The 13,866-nt window shown below is 42.4% G+C and overlaps 1 protein-coding gene across 2 annotated transcripts in view; it reads left to right on the forward strand.

Moving 5' to 3' along the window:
- LOC138580216 (C->U-editing enzyme APOBEC-1-like) overlaps positions 1-8,484 on the forward strand; it is a 327,632-nt gene extending 319,148 nt beyond the window's left edge. For both annotated transcript variants that reach the window (XM_069650576.1, XM_069650577.1), the window contains one exon: positions 4,194-8,484. In XM_069650576.1, the coding sequence (XP_069506677.1) occupies positions 4,194-4,385 (192 nt within the window). In that variant the 3' untranslated portion in view covers positions 4,386-8,484. The remainder of the gene's footprint in view (positions 1-4,193) is intronic.
- Positions 8,485-13,866: the final 5,382 nt, after the last annotated feature.

Raw genomic sequence — 13,866 nt, forward strand, 5'->3', positions numbered from 1 at the left:
GTGTTTCGGGTAAGATTTAAGAGTGCAGACTATATTTTTTCATGCTTACTTTGAGAATTTTCCTCATAAATTCATACATTTCCATTATTTTATATTTCTATACTTGTATCTTCATTTTTTTCAAATATTGGTCATAATTCTGTTCAGCACTATGCTACCTTTGTTATTCATCCAATTAAATTAAATTGATCATGGCAGCCATAACATGGCGCTGTCACAGTTTGGAGAAATATATCAATGAAACAGTGATGGCAAAGCAACCACCATTATTTTCTGGGTTTACGGGTGCTCTGTCACAATAAATGCATACACAGGCAAATTCAAACTCCGAATTGCCCCTAATTTCGGAATATGTGCCATTCAACAAGGACAGAGATGAAAGAGAAAAGCTACCCACTGCTGTATTGCACTACCCAACAGCTCATGTAGGATACAGCTAGAACAACTATGTATTATCATTTGCTATCTAAGCTAATTTGTTGTATCAATTTATTCTTATCTCCCTGAGTTTTGTTACATTGTTTTCAATACATACTTGCATCCCTGAGTGGTCTACATGGACGCTCACAGCATAAGCTTCCATGTAGACAACTGAAAGCCTCAAGGAAATCTTTCCTCAAGCCTTCTTCCCATATGTCCAGATCAACCAGTGTTCTATTTGTGTGGCCCTTCATCCACTGCTGGACATATCTGAATGGGAAGGTTCTAGACAATGCATGGAGCCAGGGGTACTATACGCTCACTGCAGGTATGGTGCAAGGGTACTTCCCTTGAATTTGCTCAAGCTGCCAGTATGCTGATCCAAGGATTGAAATGTACCTATTTCATTCTCTCGCCTCACTTACACCTTTAGTCTTAGCATGAACTAGTATTAAGCCTCACTACGTCTTCCTGGAACCATGATGGATTCAAAAGGGGACACGACTGTAAGGTTGAGTTGTTGAGTTGGTGCCTCACTAGCTCTGTTTCATGGACCAGGGACTCTAATTCATTATTCCTTTGCAAACATCCTAAGAAGGTGCCTGCGTGGCTTTCAAACCTCTCTGTGGGTGCTTCAGCAGACTTGTTGGTAACCGCAAATCTCTAGGTCTGCTTGAACTCTTTTTGTACTCTCAAACAAGAATTGGGCACAGGTAATCAAGCACTGAACCCTTAGAGTTAGGCTCAAGGCTATAAAAAGTTCCCAACACACTTCATGTTACCTTGTGGGTTTTACAAGGTTGTAACTCAAGCTAGATATTGTGATTCTCTGCTCCTGTATCCTAAATCATCACACCTGTGAAATTGTTTAAAAGGCCAACACAAGGATGTAGTACTTAATGGATCGGGGTTGAAAGCCCGCGATCCAAATGTTAGAGGGTGAAAAGACCAAAGATTATTTTTACAAAATAATATTCAGTCTTTTCTTCCCTGAACATGTACAACTTGCCCCCTGCCCCCACCCACACCCCATCCCCTACTTACCTTGTGTCCATGAGACGCCTGTTCCCTTTCACTTCTGTGATCGGGAACTGGTGCCGCAGGGTCTTTTTCTTTTTTTTCTTTTTTGGGGATGGCTGCGGGGGACACCCCTGCCATTCCGCTCACAATATAGTGAGAAAGGGTGTGGGGGACACAGACGCAGCCCCCAGAACCAAATGTGTGATCTGGTCAAAGTTTTCAGCAGTTTTCAGAATTTTTGAACGGCAGAAAATCAGCCAAATCACTCATTCAGACATTTGTTTAAGGTCATTTTGGCCTAAACGGTTCTTAACACAATAATATTCATTTTTAGATCAAAACTGTGATAAGGTATCTCCAATAACAAACAATGATAAGGTATCTCCAATAACAAACAATGATCAAAGAACAGTTCTCTTGCTAAGTTTCTCTTTGGACTTGCCTTTGCCCCGACCCAATGTCCGCTAGAACACCCTTGACTTGTCCGCTAGAACACCCTTGACTTTAACATTTCGTTGTGGGTTTTCATGGCTTCTGAACCACCTTCCTCTGAGTCTGCAGTAGAGCCCTTCTGAAGCAAACAGGTCCTGGGCTTAAATTAGTCTGAAGTTCTCCTCCAGAAGTCTGAGAGAAAGATGGATGTTTCTAAACACTGGTCTGCTCTCTGAGGGTTTTGGGATGGGCATGGCCAGCCTTCTGTTGCCTGACCACCTCTGTGTTCTAGGGTTCTAGTCCTGAGAACAGTCCCTACCTGGCTACCCCTGTCATAGCCTTCCCTTACCTCTATGAAATTGCATGTACTTGGAGCTCATTTAACCTCTGAAGTCTGTCCTTGATCAGCCATGACTGGGAAACCTCCATGACATGTCACTGTCCTCCTCCCATGATGATGGTGGCTCTCTCCTCCAACAACCCCCTCGACTCCTCCTCTACAGGTAACTCTCTTCTCCTCAAACCTTCTTAGTAACTCTCTCCAGATGCTACCAAGTCTGCTCCCAACCTCTTCAAAATTATACCTCCAACCTCTCCAACAACGCCCTCTCTCCAGGCAGCACCAAGTCTCCTAACCTCCTATTCTCCCTCCAGACAGTAATAGTTATCCTCCAATGTAAATTCCTCCCTTCCACCTCTAACGTTCTCCTGCCAGCACTACATTTAAGGGACTCCCACCTTGTCAAACTCCTCCAAACACATCCTTCCAGTTCCACCTTGATCCCCTGACACACCTTTACAGAGGCAGCTGGCTCTTATATTTCTCCTCCCCTTGGGTGGTATTTAGGTACATGAATTGCAACTGTGAAGTGTGGGATGAACTGTCCTATGTTTGGGCCATGCTTCTGTTGTCCTGTTGGCTCCAAGTGGTTGGCCTTAGTTTGGATTAAGGCTTGCCTCTGCCTTGGATTCCAGTCCTGCCATGGATATATGCATGTACAAGGACTTCAATCATCTGTTTTGGAGCTCTGCTGACATTGCCTGCTTTGAACTGAGTCCTCTGATTTTCTTATTGTGCAAATCAAACGTCTGAAAAACGTTGGTAAGCAAGGAAAGCTGTTTGGCGTGAATGCAACTCTTTTGTTGTGGGGACATTTCAACTTTTAGCCGTGGCTCCTCTTGTGAAAGTGGGAAGACATTATTTGTTTTGTCCCTTGCATGAACAACATGTGTAGATTTCATTACACTCGAGAACACAATGTTGGCGTCTGTGAAAGCCTGGTTCCTGCTCTGAAGTGTTTCCTTCAGAAGCAGTGCAGAAGGAAGACATCTGTTATCCCGCTTATCCGTGAATACAGATTGTTGTACCTTTGTTCCATTAATGAAAAAGGCAGTAATTCCTACAGTGGGTGTTTGAGCATGGGCAGGGAGCTGGATTAACTCTCTAAAATATATCACCACTGTGATTAAGGTTATCCTGAAGTACTTGGGATTTAACCCTCTATCCATGGTTGTCATTGGAGCGTATGGGCATGGGTATGGGCTTGTGACTTCCCCTGCCTTCGTCTGGGTACCCAGTTGGAGTAAATTGGGGATGTCTGTTTATCACCTCCAGGTCCAGCATCCACCAGCTCAGAAGGGCCATCCGCCCATTTGACCACCCTATTGTCAGTCACCAAGGTTAGGCAATGTGCTTCGTCAAACACCCTTCCACGGAAAAATATTACTAAATAAAAAAAGACATCCTGAATGAAACTCTCATTCTAAATGTATTCTAACCCTTCTGTTTTCCTACACTAGACTCAAATGCCCTTCTGACCTCTTCTCCAGACATATCACAAATCTCGGAAGTGTTTACCTTATTTTCCCTTGAGGTCAACTCGAAAACATTTGTAATGTTTGACTGGGATGAATTGGGCAATCTTCAGGTGATTCCGAGTTTGTATGAATAATTTCCATCTGTGCTCCTCAATGTAGAGGAATCATCCTCTTCCCATTAACAGTGGCCTTCAAGGAACCACAGAGGTGTTGGTTTTCCAGTGTTCAGTCCTCTTCACAGCTTGTCATGTGCTGACAGGCTTTGCATAACTTCTCCCTATCTAATCAACCATTAAATGGACAGCCATATTTCTGGGGAATGACATAAAATTGTTCTTAAAAAAGTATCAGATTATATTCATGTATGTGTATTTCATCTTATGTTTTTCCACATTGATAGATTGTCTATCGGAATGCTACTGACCATGCAAACTATGTGAATCAGGGTAAGAACATGTGCCTCTCAAGGCAAAGTAACATCTACCTGCCCTTCTCTCCTATAGGAGGGCTACATTTGCCCCATGACGGACCAGTCTGATACCTACTTCTGGCAGAGACCTAATATGCAGCCTAGAATTGCTTCTTTTCATCTACTCAAAAAGAACGACCCAAACCTGCCGTGGAATCCAGTGTTAAGGCTCACTTATCCCCCGGATCACCATCTGCAGTTGATAGAAAGATTCTGGAAAATGTAAATAAAGAAGAAGTTTAGTAAGTAGTGAGATATTGTTTACCTGGTGGCTATTTCCAACCAAATCGACATGACTTTACAGCAAAGGCATTCGAAGCTGATTATTATTGACCACTGTCCAGTCAAGAACATCTTACAACCTGGTCTCAATCTCCATCCATTACCGACTGGTAATATTCGGATACACCTTTAGTACCACACTTTCAACGTTGAACCACGGGAATGTAACAACCATGCTGAATCAACAGCATTCTGATACACCAAAGCAGCCATCAATAAACAGCCACCTGCTCGCTGGTCTCAAACACCATCTAATAAGCTGCAAACAATTCTGACAGACCACAAATAACCTAAAATCAACCACTGGCAAATTTTAACCATGATAAATGATCAATATTCTCCTGACAGACCTCAACAATCATGTGAAACTTCGGCAAGAAAAGATCTTAACACTCATCTGACCAAAAAAAGCTTTCTGAAAAACCCTTAACATTCCCCAATCATCATTGATTGCCATATTTAGATGACAGCTAATCAACAACAACGTTCTGACAGCTTTATTAAGCAAACAATCAACAATTGCCTACATGACCCTAATTATCATCCACCTACTAACAAACTTCTGTTAGACTTCATCCCCCATTCAATGAAACCGACCTTCCAGCAGATGTCAGACACTATGCCAATGAACCAAGGTGGCCTGGTACATAACATGACAACAACTGTAAAATCAACATCAACCTTAGTGAGTTTCAGCCATCTTCTAATCAACAGGAATCTGCAAGTCCTGAACTACTATCAAATCAGTAGCAACTGTCCGATAAACTCAAACACCATCACCTTCGTATAATGCAACATTTGGGCATTTATTAACTAACATTCTGTCAACAGCAATTATCTAATAGAGCTCTACCACAACCCAAACGGCAACAAACCTCTGACAAATTGCAACCACCATTCAATGTGCAGCAACATTTATAACATACCTCAATCACTACCCATAGCAATAAACTATCAAACAGACCTCATCCACCATTCATTCAAACGCAACCTTCTAACCTGTACCAAGCAACACCCATTCAACAGCAACTTTGTAGCCAGTCTCCACCACTAACAAATGAACAACAACGGAATGACCCTTCCGAAAAATGCACTGGATTGGTGGGCAAGATAATCAAGAACATTTTATATTGCAATGTAATGAACAAATAGACATGTAAATTCTTGGAGAGGAAAATTGATTTGGTCACAAGTCATATGAAGGAGAATATATGTATAGAGTAATGCAAATCATTTTAGATTAATTGTTGCTAAAGCGGGTCTCTGTCAGAGTTTTTGAATGGATAGTAGTCTCAGGAATTCGACCATTGGTGTAGACAAGATTCAGAGAAGGATGCTAAATGATGCCCTATTATATCTGAAAAATGCACCAACAAGGGTCTATTGTTGTATCATGCCTTGGTTGATCTCTATCATCTTTTGTCAAAGTCAAGACTTTGCCTATGAAAAAATGTCTGACTGCTGAATTGTTCATTGATTATTAGCCTTCATTATGGACCGGCACATTGCAATATGGGGGGTGTGTGTGTGTGTGCGCATTTGGGTGGGTGGAGATCTTGCCAAACCCATTGCCAATGGGCAGAGTTAAATGGGGATGGGTACACCTCCACTGTTCAAGTTTACTTAGTTGTATAACACAGTGCTATTATTAAAGTGAGCATGTTCCACCCAGCTTGTGGGATCAGGGTCATCAGTTGGCACAAAGGGATAATACGCTACCTAATCTTCAAATAACGTAAAGGCCCTATCAGGATATAATGATGGAATTTCAATGGAATTAATCCTGGTGACACCAAAATCATGATTTTTGGTAGTGACCTAAGGAATTACATTTAGAAGATTATTAATATGAGATGGGAAAATATGTAAGAATATGAGTATGTAGAATGCGTTTTAACAATAGTTAGTAGGTGAGGCTATGCTCCCTAATAGTAAGATGGGCCCAAAGGGTTAAGTTTGCTCTGTCATTTTAAAAATTGAAATTTGGACAAAAGACTGTGGCATGACGCACAAGACGATTGATTGCTAATAACTGGAAGGACAAACAGTGACATCTGTCCAAATGTACTTAACATATCCCCTTCTCTGTAAGAAAATGATGCCACGTTTGACCACATTTATAGATATGAAAACTGGTGCATTGTCATGTCTTAATAGTGCACATTAATGAAAAAATGTACTTCAATGTTCTTGAAATTTTAAAGCAATTTGGGAAACAGTTGTACAGTTTTACTTTACATTTTTGATTTGTATTTATTTAACTGAAATTAACTTCTTTTGATGGACCACAAACCAATCAAATCAACAACAACCTATGGCGGAAGTCAGCAAACATCCAATCAACAGACACCTTTAAACAGTTTTACGCCAAAAGTCAATAAACAACAGGTTTTAACAAATGTCAACCATCATCCAAAAGGCGGCAGCGATCTGTAGAGCTCAATCACTATGCGGTTGAAAGACACCAGCGGATACACATGAAGCAGGATTCTTCAATATCAACAATGTAAAACTTGTCTTTCTTTTTAATTGTGATAGTTGTATAAATTGTGATAGTTGTATAAAGATCAGACTACGAAAATCAAGAGTATTAAGACTTTCGGGTATTTCCTCTTTAACATTGCAGTGATTTAAGAACAAAGCCAATTGCTTGTTTCTAACAATGACATAAAGAGGTCATATTATGGTTGGCATCACGTATCAGGGTAAATCATACAAGGCTCCATCCTACCTAATGGAAATGGCCAAATACCCTGGCATCCTCGGCAGCACCGGAAGCTACATCACCCCCAGACTAGAATCTAAGGACTGCAGGAACGAAAACAAATGCCTTCTGCTGTCATGCATGCAGACTAATAACATAGCAAGAAACAACAGATCGGGCCCCTTTCTTCTACACTGGAGTTATGAAGTGCCTGCCCTTTAATGAACACCTACACATCCTCTCCCTTCTCCCCCACTATACCTGGCCTTTTCCCTCTGTACTTCCCCTGTTTGGAAGAGCACTTTGTTGCTTGCAAGCTAGGTTTCTTCTATGTAAATCTCCTACAAACATACATGTATACACACATGCACATTACACCTGCACTCTTCGCCCTGTGCTGGCTTCCAATTATTGATATCTTGAATTTAAACATTATTTTGTCCACCCGACCATCTATGGCAACGGCCTACAAATTCTTAAGCAATAAGCCCAGAGCTGGGGGGCATTACCACTTCAGGTAATGCTGCAGGGCCCATAGTTACAGGCCTGACCAAAACAAGGCCCTTAATGCAGACCCCGGAGCATTAACTGAAGTGGTAATGCCCCCCAGCGGTGGTGGCCTCTTGCTATCAGTTCCATGGCCAGTTAGACCATACTACTAATAGTGCCTTTTTTTGTTGTTGCAAAACAGCTTTGGCATTTAGCAACGGAAGAAAAGAAGATGAAAAAATGATGGCCGCCATGGATTGGGGTGGATGGACTATAACGTAGTCCCTTCTCCCTTTCCATGGTGGCCATTAAAATGTGATTTTTTGAATGAAGATGGCAGCCAAGGAACTAAGAGAAGGGATTACCTGTAGACCCTTTGCCCTTTCCACGGCAGCCAGTTCCGAGCGGGACGTGGCTGTGACCAGTGCGAGAAAGACTTTGTTGGCAGGGACATAATTTCAACAAAATGCCTGGGGTAGCGGAAGTGACACCACATGACCCTTGACCTATGATGACATTACAGGAAGTGATGTTATTTGACCCCACCCCGAAGTGACATCAAAGGAAGTGATGGAACACAACATTTCACCCCTTGACAAAACAGGAAATGGCATCAGATAGCATTGTTCCGAAGTACACTACAAACAATATGATTGCGATATCACCGTAATGTGATATACATTTCATGCAAGAATGGATCACCATATGTATCATTAATATCAGTTTGTATTGGCCCATTTTACCAAATTACTGTGAATGCAAGCAGGTGTCCAAGGCAAAATGATAAGGATATATAATATAGCACTTACGCTTAAGTACTTTGTAGCGAATAAATATACATACAATATCACCCAACTTGTGTTGGTACTCATTTATCGACTTCAGAAGGCTGAAAGGCTGAGTTTATCTTGCTGGGATTCGCACCTGCAACCTGCAGATTAGTCACACAAATTGCAGCAGCGAGTGATCAACCCACTGAGCTATCTTACTGGCTACCCGACCATCTATGGCAACGGCCTACAAATTCTTAAGCAATAAGCCCAGAGCTGGGGGGCATTACCACTTCAGGTAATGCTGCAGGGCCCATAGTTACAGGCCTGACCAAAACAAGGCCCTTAATGCAGACCCCGGAGCATTAACTGAAGTGGTAATGCCCCCCAGCGGTGGTGGCCTCTTGCTATCAGTTCCATGGCAAAACAGGAAATGGCATCAGATAGCATTGTTCCGAAGTACACTACAAACAATATGATTGCGATATCACCGTAATGTGATATACATTTCATGCAAGAATGGATCACCATATGTATCATTAATATCAGTTTGTATTGGCCCATTTTACCAAATTACTGTGAATGCAAGCAGGTGTCCAAGGCAAAATGATAAGGATATATAATATAGCACTTACGCTTAAGTACTTTGTAGCGAATAAATATACATACAATATCACCCAACTTGTGTTGGTACTCATTTATAGACTTCAGAAGGCTGAAAGGCTGAGTTTATCTTGCTGGGATTCGCACCTGCAACCTGCAGATTAGTCACACAAATTGCAGCAGCGAGTGATCAACCCACTGAGCTATCTTACTGGCTATAGCTATTTTATAGGCTTTAGTAAAATGAGCAATTACATGTCTGAATGTTTTCAAAGTCAGAAAGCAAATTACACTCTGTAGTGGATACCATTAAACTGGTAACTGAGATTTAACAAAAGGCCAGTTCATCTGCAGGTCTGGTACAACGTTGGCCATATGCCAAGCCTGCGTGGATCTACTCTTCAGGGGGTGGCAAAATACATACCAATGGGAGGGTTCATAACTGTGTATTAAAGAATTTAGAGTAGTGCAGGGAAAGCAGCGCACTCAAACGGCATCCCGTACCCTGGGCGCTCGTTACCTCATACATGCAAACAAACATCCTGAACAGCATGCCAGGGAGATAGGAAAGATAGACACATTACAACAAGGCATTTATTGTGGCACAATGAAATCGAGGGCCACTTAATGTGCTATGGTCAAACATGTCTACACTGTACACAAGCTTTAGGCACAAGGATTTTGTTAATTGACTGTGGACACTGAGATGGAATTTCTTGTGATGATTGTAACAGAGATAATGGCAGAAAACAACATGCTATAACTCAACTTGTGAAAAGCAAAATACATAGTCCGAACTGGATGCGTATTTTACTCTAAATGTTTTTTGGACGTTTTTCTAAGCATTGTGATTTTGAGGTGTTTAAGAACAGACTAAGTCAGTGACTCACCCCCTGAACTGTGCCTGAAATAAACCTTTAATGAGTCTAGCAATTATTGTATTGAATTCCAGAAAGGCAAATTATTTGATATTCCTATTCCTGCTTATTTATGGTCACTGCTCAAAATGTTACACTTGTGGAACCCCCTTTTTTTTAAGAGGCCTGAACAAGAAACTGAGCCACTCCAGAAACAAAGAGCAACATGGTGCTGGCCACAACCCAGGAGCTTCCGTTTAAAAACATATATATGTTTTTAGGGGTAGCAAGGGAGACCACAGGGGTACCAAGGGAGAACACGGTGGTCGCGGCTGCAACCCCTGGTGACTCCCAAATAACATCCCTGTTTGTCAGGCTGGTAACGACACTGCGAGGGCCAATCAGATTGCTTGTTGCAAACTGATTGTCTATCTGCAGGTCCTAATAACTAATAAGGTTAACCTTCACAACTAAAAGAGAGAAATGAGATCAGCTAATGCCGTTCAGCCTCTATCCGGGCTCTGCCACAGGCAATGCTCAGATGGATGCTCTTTTGCAGCCACTCTGGAATAGCATCCCAGTAGAAACTAAACAAAAATCTAGCATGCATGTTTATACATAAGAGACTCCCTTCGTGCCCTCTTTTTGAACAGTAACCAGAATTAGCATCAAGATGCTGCTTTTGATGAAGGAACACTTTTGCAAAATGCAGCTAAAATAGAACCACTATCTGGACAACAACAAATATCTCACAGTTCTGAAACACAGTTAAATAAACAATTCTTCTGATTCATCTCAATCAGCACCCAAATAATAACCTCTGCAAGAATCTGGAGTAAATCAGGATGAACCCCAGCTCTTAGAAGACGTTTAAGGAGCTTAGGCTGATACGTTGCAAGAACCACCTTATTAAGAAGACCCTTGCCATGAAAGGATTCCCCCACACGTTGATTATTGGACCTATTATAAAGTCTTAAATCAGGTTGCACACCTTTAGAAGACCAAGTTTGAGAAAGCGCCATCTGTTCAGAAACTACTTTGTGGAAGATTTCTCTCTATTTAAAACAATCCTTCTGACAAATCCCAGTCATCATGTAATGAATAGCAACCACCGGAGAGGCCTCAACCACTGCCCACTCAACAATGTTCTCAAAGACCTCAACTACTATCCAATAGACAGCAACTAGCTGACATACTTCAATCACTACGTAATAAACATAACCTCTGGCAAGTTTCAACCACCATCCAAGATCAACATCTACCTGACAGATCTCAACCACGATCAAATAACCGACCACCTTAACAAATGAAAACCATTTAGTTACTTTTTGATACAATCCAGTCACTAGCAAACTTGCAACATAAAAGGACCAATACACACTTCACTGCAACCTTTAAGTAAACTGCTACATTTAACTACTGTCCACAGCTTATTGTGCTAAATTAAAGAATGTATGACAGTTTCCTACAGGTGTTAGCATTGTTTAAAGAACAAAATAATGCAGAGGCTATTGTATGTATTCTGCTCGGTTTTGTTTGTTTGTTCTTTCATTATGTTATTTGCTTGGGACAAAGATATCTTTTATCCTATGACCCTGGACTGTTTGCTTTAAATTATGCTTTAATCCTAAGGGTAACTTTGTAACCCCTCTAGTTCCAGTGTGCAGTGGATTGTTGAATCATTAGTCTGCATCTGGACTACAACTTGTGCTCGAATACTACTTCCTCTTTAATCCATGTTTTATTATTGTTTATCACCATTGATTAATGTTTAGACAAACACAGTCAATGAAGTATAATTGACACCTGTACACAATTTTTCACATTATGCACTGTTTTGTTGTCCTTTTATGACGTTATAGCAAATTGTCCCAACTGTTAGATTTGATGTCCAGAGAACTGAATATAATTTATGTTGAACTGAACAAAGAAATGTTTGTCAGCACAGAGCATAAGTAGGATAATTTATCATAGCTGATTTCCTCTGACACACGTAATTGTCAATACATTGATACAGTGGGTGGATATTACTTTGGATTTACATTAAGGATCCCCAATTTAGGAGGCCTAACCATAAATCACTAGGATAGATCTAAGTCACAGAGTCTATCCATTAGACGTTCTTTCTTTAGTATTGTCAGCAAGGGTACACACAACTGTTGATATTTTCTTGGGACAAAGTCATAAATATATTTTGTTTTTGAAATCTCTGGTCTTTTGTGTTAAGACGGATTTCTGAACTCTGTCCTGGTGGCGCAGAAGTTCAGAAGGCCAACCTAATTACTTGGAACAGGGTAACCTCTGGACGAGCCAGACCAATCAAGGTAGCGATCGCGGCGGTCAAGACTAGGTCTCAAGAGGGGTGAGGGTGACTGAAAGCCCGCAATGAGCACACAAAGCAAGATCACTTACAAACTACTCCAAACAGTTGTTATATTAAAAATATATACAAATTTATTTCAAGGCCTTTAAAACAATGACCGTAGCGAGAAAATCACAATATAACGATAGTAAACCAACACATACCATATCAACACAATATATATACAAATACAACAAGTCTCAAGCGTTATATGCACGAAATGTGTAGTCCACCTAAAAGGGAGGGAAAACAGGCAGTGCGAAATAATGCTTAGACCCAGTTCACCTTCAGAGGCACCTAACTAGATGGAAGTCCGAGCCCCGCGAAGAGTGGAGCCTTGTGCTCAAAAGTACCTGCACGCGCTGGTGCCAACGGGCAAAAGGAGAAGCTCTTCGAGGGAAATCAGGCAGTTCAGTTTAGTGCACAAAAGAAGAAGAAGAAGTTCCGCGACTCAAGCGCAGCCTCCACAGTGGGCAGAAGCAGAGCGCGAGTACGGAAAAGGGTGCTGTTTGACACAGCGGGGAAAAGCAATGGGCTCCTGCAGGAGGGTGACCAGATCCTAGCTATGTTACTCACCGGTCACCGATGCAAGCAGACACAGGCTTCTCCGCGTCCGTTTCAGTAGCTGGCAGGTTCAGAAGAGCAGGGAACGCCTCGTCGTCGTGTTGAGTAAAAAGATGTCCCAATCGAAGAAACCCGCACAGTTTGTTACCACAGCAGGGCAACGGAGCGGCCGTGTGTATCTGAGCCAAATGTACACTACTCACTTCAGACCTGGGAACGCCAAGTGTACGAAGCGTGTGAGAGTGACAAGGACTCGAAATACTACACAACCTGGCGGCGGTTACAGAGCAAGACTCCCGTGTAAGCTGGTCAGTCTACTGGATGGCCCAGAGACACTTCCGAAGGCTTACTGGCAGGAGATGGTGAAGATGCCGAGAATAGCTGTTCCCGCTATTCCAAGGGTCGACGGACCAGTACAGGCCTTCTGGTTCGATCAAAGGTGAAAAGGGTTTCACAAGACGACAGCAGTGCAGAGGAGAAGTCCTTCAGCGGGTCACCAGCGATTCCTCGGTTCAGCCTCTTGGTTGCAGGATACTTGGCTCCTGTATTCCTTCATTCGTGAGAACTCAGGAGATCGACATGGTAGTGGTGTTTCCAGCCCCCTCTTATCCACTTTTCCCTTCGCGCCAAAACGGAGGGGACCCAATGGGAGATCCGCTCATCAACACTCACACCATTCGTGGACCAATCACGGACCACGGTGGTCCCAGGCATTCACACCACCCTAGACTCTCTGGCACCCAGGATGTGTATTGGGACCAGACATCCCAGCCCACATCCTGGAGGCACACGCAAGACATGTAGAAGCCAGCGAAAGCATCCGTGTTTCGCGTTAAAGTACGTGCCCAAATAAGGAAGGCCCCGGGTCGGCTCGACCTGGGGAAGGTGAAGGGAGCAAGACGGTCAGCAGACAGGACAAAGGAGCCACGTGGTCTGGCCATTTTGGGAGCCAGGCCACCATTTTGGGTTAAGCGCGGAAAACGCGCTTAGAACGCCAAAAGGAGCGCAAAACACAAGAAACGATCGCTGCCACCATTCCCGTCCCTCAATCACTTGCACCGATCAGATACAATCCT

Source organism: Ambystoma mexicanum, chromosome 3p (genome assembly GCF_040938575.1).
Source record: "Ambystoma mexicanum isolate Mex_15411 chromosome 3p, UKY_AmexF1_1, whole genome shotgun sequence".
Lineage (NCBI taxonomy): Eukaryota > Metazoa > Chordata > Amphibia > Caudata > Ambystomatidae > Ambystoma > Ambystoma mexicanum.